General features: G+C 42.6%; 1 protein-coding gene across 1 annotated transcript in view; it reads left to right on the forward strand.

The window, feature by feature from the left end:
* Positions 1-9,508, forward strand: part of LOC116396195 (neuropilin-1a-like) — a 69,713-nt gene that overhangs the window by 57,921 nt on the left and 2,284 nt on the right. Inside the window, exons 12-15 of the mRNA XM_031870638.1 lie at positions 2,722-2,907; positions 4,100-4,144; positions 7,328-7,465; positions 8,953-9,248. Of these exons, the coding sequence (XP_031726498.1) occupies positions 2,722-2,907; positions 4,100-4,144; positions 7,328-7,465; positions 8,953-9,248 (665 nt within the window). The remainder of the gene's footprint in view (positions 1-2,721; positions 2,908-4,099; positions 4,145-7,327; positions 7,466-8,952; positions 9,249-9,508) is intronic.

Below are 9,508 nucleotides of genomic sequence, written 5' to 3' on the forward strand. Positions count from 1 at the left end.
GTGTGTGTGTGTGTGTGTGTGTGTGTGTGTGTGTGTGTGTGAGGGAGAGAGCTCGACCTCCCGCAGTAGGTGAGGGAGGAACAGATGAAGGGAGGAGGGGGGCTCTCAGGTGGAGTCGGAGTATCTGGTTGCTCTGCAGGAGGAACGATAAGGATCAGCCAGAGCGGGCGAGGTTGCAGAGTGGACGATGAGACAAGAGTGTGTTTGTGTGAGAGACTGGGAGAGAAATGGAGGATGGACGAAGAGCAGGAGAGAGGAGAAGTTGAGAAAGACGAGAGGAGAAATGGAGACGGATCTCAGGAGGTCTGAGATTCTCTATAATTAACTCATAAGAACCCCTGAAAAAAAACTCAAAATCTAGTTTTTGGGGGTCTCAAAAAAATCCAGAGCTCCCAGCAGCAGCCAATCGTTTTTCCATTTATCTTTACGGTGAAGTTTATATGAAGCAGCACAGAGAATGTGACCGTACACAAGGCAGCTAATGTACAGCTGGCGTAGATATAACAGCAGCAGTCCATATGCAGAATAACAGTCTGTAGTTATCCAAAAAGAAAAACATAAGAAAGAGTCCATAAAGACAAATTTAGATAAAAATTGAACATGGAAAAATGACTTGAGAAAAGACTTGAATGCTGTTTGATTGTGTTGTATTGTTGTATGGATAAAGTGGCTGACTGTGTATTTTGCACACTGATTTAAAGGATAGAAAGATTGTGTGTTTGTGTGTGTGTGTTTGTGCATATGGAGAGGACGTAAAAAGAGTGAGACCAAAATAAAACAGAGAGGAAAAACAGGGGGAGAGAAGTGTGGCGTTTGAAGCAGCGCGTCTGTGTCAGAACCAGATGAACAGAGTTTCACTTCAAAAGGAGGAAACTATGACAACACACACCGAAATGCATGCAAACCATGTGTGTACTCTGGAAAAGGCAAACAGATCATACAGATACAGACAAGCCCACACCCGCAAATATATACACATTATGTCCAATTATCCAAATCACAGCCCTCTCGTACCTCCAGTTTATCTCTTCATTAATGCACATAATGATAACGCTTTGACCTCGAGTGCTCTTATCAGCTAAACAAGCTGATTTCATGCTATTAAATCATCAAAATGTACCAAAGTTGACAAACAGCTCTAAACATAAGATCACTTAACCAGCAGTTCATTTGGATTTATTGAACAACTTCTAAAAAAGGGTTTCTGTTGATTCATCAAAGAGCCATATTGCGCCAAAAAAAAGCCTCTTCCTGTTTCTACAAAAACATCAAGATGCCAACTTAAGCTCACAAGAGAGAAGCTGACAAGCTGACGACACGCCTGCAGATCAGTTTCAGCAGTTTAATCAGGTTTCTTTTTGGCTCACCGCTGGTGCTTCCAGCTTTGACTTAATTCATCGGCTTACATCCACGCTGTTGTGAGAGCAAACCTCCGCCCCCTCAAAACGCTGCAAACACGTTTCCTTACAAAGTTTAATTACATGCAGACCATCTGGTCACTTGAAAATTCTTGCTGAAAAACAAACACAAAAGATCACAAAATGACAGAAAATAGACACACAAAAAACAAAACAATGACATTACAGCGACAAACGACTCAAAGTTGCTGCAAAGCCACGCAAAACGACTTAAATAAGACGCAAAACCACCACAAAGAGACAAACTTACCATAACTAGATACAAAACGACTACACATAGACACAAAATAGATACAAATTGACTATAAAGAGACGCAAAATGACTATAAAAGGATGCTAAATGACCAAAAATGGATACAAAACAATTACAAAGAGACACAAAATGACCAGAAATAGATTTAAAACAACTGCAAAGGGACGCAAAATACATAGAAAAGGACTACAACCAGACCCAAAATGCCTAAAAGCAGACTGTGAGACTTTGAGTTAGTGAGTCTTGTTCCGATGTAGACAGGGTGGGGGGGCCTCCTACACGTCTGTGCCCAGGGGCCCATGGTCTCATAATCCGGCCATGATTACAATGTCTCTTAAATAGATTGCTTTTTTAGCACATTTCACTCTGTGGTGGTAAAACCTGTCTCCAAAGTAGCAATGCTCTCTCAGCTCCTTGTTATTTTTCAGCACCGTTTTTTAAGGAGGCCCATCAAATAAATCAGGAAATAAAAAGTTCCTCTTGCTCATTCCTGTTTGCACTTCCACCGCATCGTAGGTCTGGTGAAGACGAGGAGGATTAACAAGCAGTATGTTGTTACGAAGAGACAGTTTTCCTTTGAGAAGCATGCGAGGAGACGCTGAAAACGTCTGATTTCAAAGTTTCCTTTTCATGTTGTTTTTTCTGCCGTGCTGTTTGAGTGCATTACGTAACCGTTAACAGTTGGCAAATAAAGTCGAGTCAGCTTATAGGCCATCAGAAAACAATCCTCCCTCAGCAGGGACATCTTACAGCCTGGTTCCTCTTCTGGAAGGAGAAGTTAAGTTGCTGAGCTCCTAAATAGGTTCCTGGGTTCCTGGAAATGTTCTTGCTGTGGAAAAGGCCGTAAGTGATTGTGCAGTAAACTTCCTGGACACAATAAGGAACAGACTGGAGAACATTATCTGCTCTAACAACATGTAAAGCCTTGCTCTACTACACACACTGCAAACCACCGGGTATATCTGCTTCATAATAGATGGACATGTGAGTTGGTTTTAATGTTGTTAAATGCAAAGACAAACTGTGTTTCTTATCCTTCTATCCATCCAGACATCACAACCACGGCTCCTCCCACCACGCCCATCGCCTCTACGCTTCCCATGACCACGTTTGGAGCGACCACCACGGCGCCGACCACCGTCCCCGGGACCACGACCCCGGTCACGGACTGTGAGGAAGGACAGCAGGACTGCGGCGGCGAGACCGAGGCTCCCGACGACTACGACTCAGTGACGGGTAAACTCAGCTCCCGATGACTACGCTGCTGGTTTCAGTTCATGCAGCACTCAAAGAAACTAAAGTATTTTTAAAAAGAACACGGTTTGGTAACATTTTATATGACGCTAGTATGCATAATAATCTGCTTATGAATAAAGTTACAGGCACTCATATATATCAATATTCATAATGCTTTATGACAATAATCATAACACACTATAAATCCTTTTATAATGACTAAAAGGGTCAAGAATCATAATATCTCATAATTGCTGTTTACTCGTTGACTGGATCATAGTGTTTTATAATTCCCATCATTGTAACACATTATAATCACTGTTATGATGCATTATTATGTGTTATACTTTATTTAAATGTTACTGCTTTGTGTGTTCTTGAATAGATTTTATGATATTTTTTCACTTTACTTAAAGCAATTTATAATCCCGTTATAATTAATTATAACAGTGATTATAATGCAAGATTAGCATGTATTACACCAGTGACAAATATAATACACTATGATCTTTGCAAAATAAATTCAGTGAGGTATTTAAAGTATTATAACACTTGACCTTTTGAATCATTATAAAATGCTATATAACGTGTTATGATTGTTGTAATAAAGCATTATGAATAGTCATGAGTGCCTGTAACTATAATTCTACGGCGCTATAAACGGATTTTAACACATTATATGTGCGTTTATAATGTGTTATAGAAACTGTACCTTTTGCATGAGAATCTTTTGTGTAAATCTGCTTCCAGAGTCTGTTTTAAGAAGCGATACGACACAAAACACTCGTCTTTTCCTCCTGCAGCACTCGTGTCTTTCATGTCTGTGATCGTATTTCTTCTCGACTTTGACAGAAGTTAAACTCGTTGGACTGAGACCATGAATAAATTCCCCCTCATCTTCCTTCTCACTAAAAGTTTTGAACAAAATGCCTTTTTATTTTTCCTGTTTAACTTGCAACATTAAAAATCAAACAGCCCCGTTCACGATAAAGATTCTCCGTTATTTTCTCTTTACTGTCAAATGTGATCAAATCAGATTCTCTCTTTGAATATTTTCTGAAGTGCACAGCAAACCCGACATGAAAGCTCGCTGTCGCTCTCTTCTAGTGTGAGTTTATGTGTTGGCATCTGTGTGGGTGGGACCAAACCACCTGACCTCTGACCCCACCCCGACTCTCCCATCTGTTTACAGCAGGAGGCACCACAGCGGCCGGCCCCATCATGGACTTCATACCAGGTGAGGGTGCCCGCCGCAATCTGCTCCCACGTTTGCTGTTCTCCCCTCATGTTCCATTTACGCCTCCTCTTCTTCCCTCTTTCTTTCATCCTGTCTTCTCTTCTCTAAATCGTAACTTTAAAGTCCAGGCGAACCATTTCACAAAAAACCCATGTGCCGGGGTTCTGGGTTGCCAGATCGGCACATTAATTCAGCCGATGGGCCCATCATTCAATGTCACCAAAGAGTATCGAGTCACAGAGAACAATGAAACCGGCTTTCATGAGAGCAAATGGCTTTTTCATCGCCTCAGTTCACAAATTAGACTTTTTTTTTTCCCGCCCGGTGAAGCTCGGCCCTGACACACGACTGGACTGCAGCGAGAAATGCTGATGGATTCGCGCTGAAATGCACCTGCGTTGTTTCTGATCATGTTTGGGGGTTTTTTTGTGAGAAAGGAAAGAATCAGAAAAGAGAAATAAAATAAACATTTTACTGAGAGGAAGAAGTGAAGAGAAAGAACCAAAACAAGTCTTGTTTTTGCAGCTAAAGCAATTCAACTTTGTCAACAGACAGATGTTATCTGAGACATGAAGGTCATTTTATTTACATCATGTTCTACATCGCAGTAGTGTGAAATGTAACGGAAAACTGGGAGTAATGGTTTGAAAACCTTGTTTCAAAAAGCCACCTATTAAAATATAATCGCAATCACGTTGTTTGACCAGTTGCCGGTGTTGGTGCATTGAGGGACATGAATGTCGATGAGGCTGCGTTCACTCCACATTCAAAGTCTGCACTCGTCACCAGCTTATTATCCCTCGTAAAGGCACCCAAACTCTGTTCATTTGGAGGAAACTGCCAACCAGTGAAGAGAGGGATGAGCCGGCTGAAAGGTAGAAAGATAGTAGCGGCGACGGAGAGACAAAGAGACAGAGAGCTGGCGAGAGGAATGAATATAAAATGAGACAAAAAGGGCAGGAAGAGGAAAAGGAGAGTAGAGGTAAAAGAGAGGAGTGGAAGACAGAGAGAGAATAAAGGCCTCTTGGGTCTCAATTAGCCGAGACGAAACATCGCGTGAAGACAGCTTGAGGTTGCAAGGGGGGGGGGGGGGGACTACCGGCTCCACGGTCATCTCTGCATCCTATTAGCCTCTCAGAACACAACATGTCCAGCGTCCAGAGATGTCAGCATCCATTTGGATGCTGCGGTGAACCGCCGCCGCCAGTCGACTGCTGGCTCCGGTAGAAAGGAGGGACGTTGATGTAGGGTTTCTGTTTTTCTGAGAGGCCACATCGGCATGTTGGTGGTACCGCGCCTCTCTCTCCATGGAAGATCCCTCCATTCCTCTCTCTTGATGTCCTGATCCCAAACATCTGTACGTTGCTGCCGCTGTTTTCTATCAGCCCTGTTTTTTTGGGGGAAGTGGCCCCGCAGCGCCGCACGACGTATACAGTTACAACTGTCTCTCTGCACAAGGCCCCCTTTTTATTTTTGATATGTTTTCCACAAGCTATACAATTCATAGTGCATGTACAATATAAAGCAGGAACAGCTTTCTGATATTGATGTGACAAGACTTTCTTCCTCGGGTTGTCTGCACTAAACTGGAGCCAATTTAGTGGTGGAACACCGCACACGATCACAGCTTTTAGCCTGGATTCACAACGTCAGAGTATTTTCTTATAAAGTGGTTGGAAAACAGAGAATTGGTTGTGACATCGCAACATTTGAAGGAATACCTCACCCACAACATGATCCTTTGCATATCAGTTACTCACCTTAAGTTCTTGAAGAAAACGTTGTTTTTGTCGCACGGTGAACGGAGACTCAAAAAACAATGAAGTCTCGATGAATGGAAGTTAATGGGAGGCCACGTTTAACAACAGCAAAATTATATGAAGACATCTGTTTGCAAACTCTCACATTACGTGAGCAGTATGAGCCAAGTCTCTTTAATGCAGTGCGTTTACTACTTCCCAAACACATGCATCTGTTTTTAAATAGTCGTATTTTAATGAAGATCCGTGTGTAGCAGTGACGTAGTGAGCATATTGAATAAATAAATGAGATGTGGATTTTACTGCACGGGTTGTGTGAGAGTTTAATATTGATTTGCTGTTGTTAAACTTGGCCCCTATTTCCTTTAATTAATCGAGAATTGAAGGTAACTAACACCAGATGAGTAATTGATATACAAATAGGTCATTGTGTGGGTGACTCATTCCTTTATGAACTGAGCAGCTAATACTTGTAGGAATATTTGATTGGTTTTCTGGATAGGTGTAGCAGATGAGGGTTGATTAAGGGTTCAGTTTATGCTATTTTGTTGCTGAAAGTGAATATAGCGAATAATATCATAAAGAAAAAGTTGTGTAAAGGATGAAAAGAGAGGATTTTAAAACCCTGCATTCATTCTCATCTTCACACAGCCGTCCAATCGCTGACCTTGATCATCGGGCTGACAGTTCCCTTTGATTCTGAGTTCAGAAAGACGGTTTCAGACGCAGCAACACCCACCAGTCAAGCACAGCGAGGCCTCGACCGTGTCGGCTAGAAATAAAACTACTTTCACAACTGATCAAAGTGCGTGGCGCTTGATTCCATTTCAAGGATACTCACTCTTCTCTGGTTGTTGTTGTTGTTTTTTAAAGACTTTGAAACTCTGCTCGATGCCTCAGCCCTGATATGTATGAAAGAAATAGGGAAGCCAGTGAGGGATTCTTGTGAATTAACTCCACATACTCAGAGTTTGCCTTTATGGTTGAGCTTCTTGCTACGGGATGAAAAGAAGCGGAGTAAAATGAGTGTTTAAATGATTAGTCACTTAATCAATCAGTTAATCGACAGAACAACAAATAAATAGAGCCAAATATATGTAGGTTCTATCTTTGTGAGGCTTTTCTCATATCGTGTCATTTTAAGCTGAATTGGGAGTTTTCAACAAAAAAAGCAACTGAAAGACTTTGACTCTGGCATCTTGTGGAGGCGATTTTTCCACTTTTCTGCTATCGTAAAGACCAAAAAACAGGGAAAAAGTTGACATTTTGTGGACGTGTGGTATTTACCAAACAGTGACGGCTTGCTAGAAGCCGTACGGCTTTGCTCCTTCAGCTCACGTAACAAAACCAGGAAACATCTTTTAACTTGAAGACCTCCTCTATCTACAAACTCACCTCCATCTGCTCTTTCCTCTCGTTGCAGCGTACGTTTGGTTCGCCTGCAGCTTTGACTTCTCTTCGTTCTGCGGCTGGTCCAGGGAGACCGGGACGGGGGCCGAGTGGCTCATCCAGAGCAACGGGGCTCCTGTCGTCCACCGGGGGCCGACCCTCGACCACACAGGTAAGAAGATGAGCGCTCGCCTTTGCGTTTGGACCAGCACCGCTCGACAGACGCTCTGGGGGAGCTCTCCGTGTTACTATGCCGGTGTTGAAAGCCGGTCTGAAAGAGTTGTAACCACCGTAAGCTTTAACTAACACGCTGTGCTGCTGGGAATTCACAACAAATGAGGAAAAGATACTTAGAAATTCCCGTTGGACACATAACCTCATTCCTGCTCTGGATGACAAAGAGTTTGTGAAAACGTCACAAAGTTGTGTTGTTCTGCTCGGCCTGGAGCCGCTCAGAGGCAGATAAATCCATAAGTGGGTCCGTATTGACGGGAGCTTCTCCAGGCATAAACACTACAGCAGGTGACATTCATTCAGAGGGAGACAGTCGCAGAGTGCAAATGAAGGAAAGTAGTATTGTTTATAAATGAGCATGTTTTACAGGATGAACTGAGATCTAAATCGAGGACATCCTCGATTCATAATTAGACATTCTTTTCAAGTTTGGATGGTTCTTTTTAACAATATAGTTTAATGTTTTTATTGATTTTTTTTGTGTTTTGGTTCACTATATTCAGTGTTTCTTATGGATGAATAAATTGAACTGAACTTAGTGCATGACATTGAACAAACTAGAATTAGATTAACTAGAAGATTAAAACTCTTTTTTGAGTGTCTTGGTCACGATATGCAGCCATAACAGAGTTACAAACAGGCACCAAGAAAATCTGAATTTAACAGAAAAACGATCGTGAAATCAGGACTAAAATTTTGAATCAATAACGACCTAAACGGCACCTTTAACACCTGAGAGACTATTCTTACCTGTGTGAATATGCTGTGTAGTCAGCACTGAACACAAACAGTTTTTAAAATGAATGGGTGGCCTTGAAAAACTTGGGACTTATTGAAGAACCCGGCGCTCAGATTTATCCGTGCGCCTCAGCTGTCTGACCTTCCCTCCATTCAAACCTCCAGTGATGGATGGTTTTATCGCGGAGACGGCAGCCGCTTCGAACAAAAAAAAGAAATGACTTCAACCTTGATTTCTTGACTTGAACCAGATCACAAGTGAAACAAATGAGCCCTTTGTGTTGTCAAGTCGCATCGTGTCCTGAAGCGCGCTGATATCGAGTCCTTTGCTTTTGGGCGCTGTAACATCCTTGAATTTGATGGGAGTGTGTGAAGCTCGATACGGAACAATTACGCTGACATTTTCTGTTCATGAAAAGACAGAGAAACACTTGAGGTATTTACATTTAATTGAATGCAATAAAAGTGGATGCATAATGAACCCTTGAGGGTTTTTGGAAAGCTTTCATTGCTTGATATCAATCATATAATCTCCTGTTTTCATTCAAAATGTACGGAAATCTTTATTACTGACTGTGCGTCTTAATTTGAATTTATGGTGCAATAGAGTCAACATGTCTGCAGTGAGGGGCCCTTGAACGCAGCCACACAGCCGCCTCTTACCTTGTCTTTTGCTGCCCCCTGCAGGCGGACCGGGGAACTTCATCTACATGCAGCTGGGGGACCCGGACGCGCCGAGCAAGGACGGCGGCGAGGAGGAGGAGAAGGTGGCGAGCTTGGCCAGCCTGCCCATCACTTCGCCGGATGCAGACCTCTGCATGTCCTTCTGGTACCACATGTTCGGTGAACACGCGGGGGCGCTGCACATCAAGCAGAGGAAGGAGGCCGAGATGGGCCAGATCCTGTGGATGGTCAGCGGGCACCAGGGCAGCCGGTGGAGGGAGGGACGAGTCCGACTGCCGCACTCCAGTGTCTCATATCAGGTATCACGAGACTAAAGGATTCTTAGAGGGGATTATTTCTAGCTTATTATTTGAGACTTCAAAGGTTATTGTTATTTCTAGATCCTTCCTTCACTCTTTGGACTGTTTTTTCAAAACAACATCTGCAGAGCTTTAATGTTTATTAAAGAAAAAAACAGCAAAGACAAGAAAATTATGATTTCAAAAAAAGAAAAAGAGTTGAACCCAAAACACAGGAAACTCTAATGTGCCCTGTGATAGACCTTTTTGTGCAGCGCCAT

Source organism: Anarrhichthys ocellatus, unplaced genomic scaffold, assembly GCF_004355925.1.
Source record: "Anarrhichthys ocellatus isolate YVR2014 unplaced genomic scaffold, GSC_Weel_1.0 scaffold54, whole genome shotgun sequence".
NCBI classification, from domain to species: domain Eukaryota; kingdom Metazoa; phylum Chordata; class Actinopteri; order Perciformes; family Anarhichadidae; genus Anarrhichthys; species Anarrhichthys ocellatus.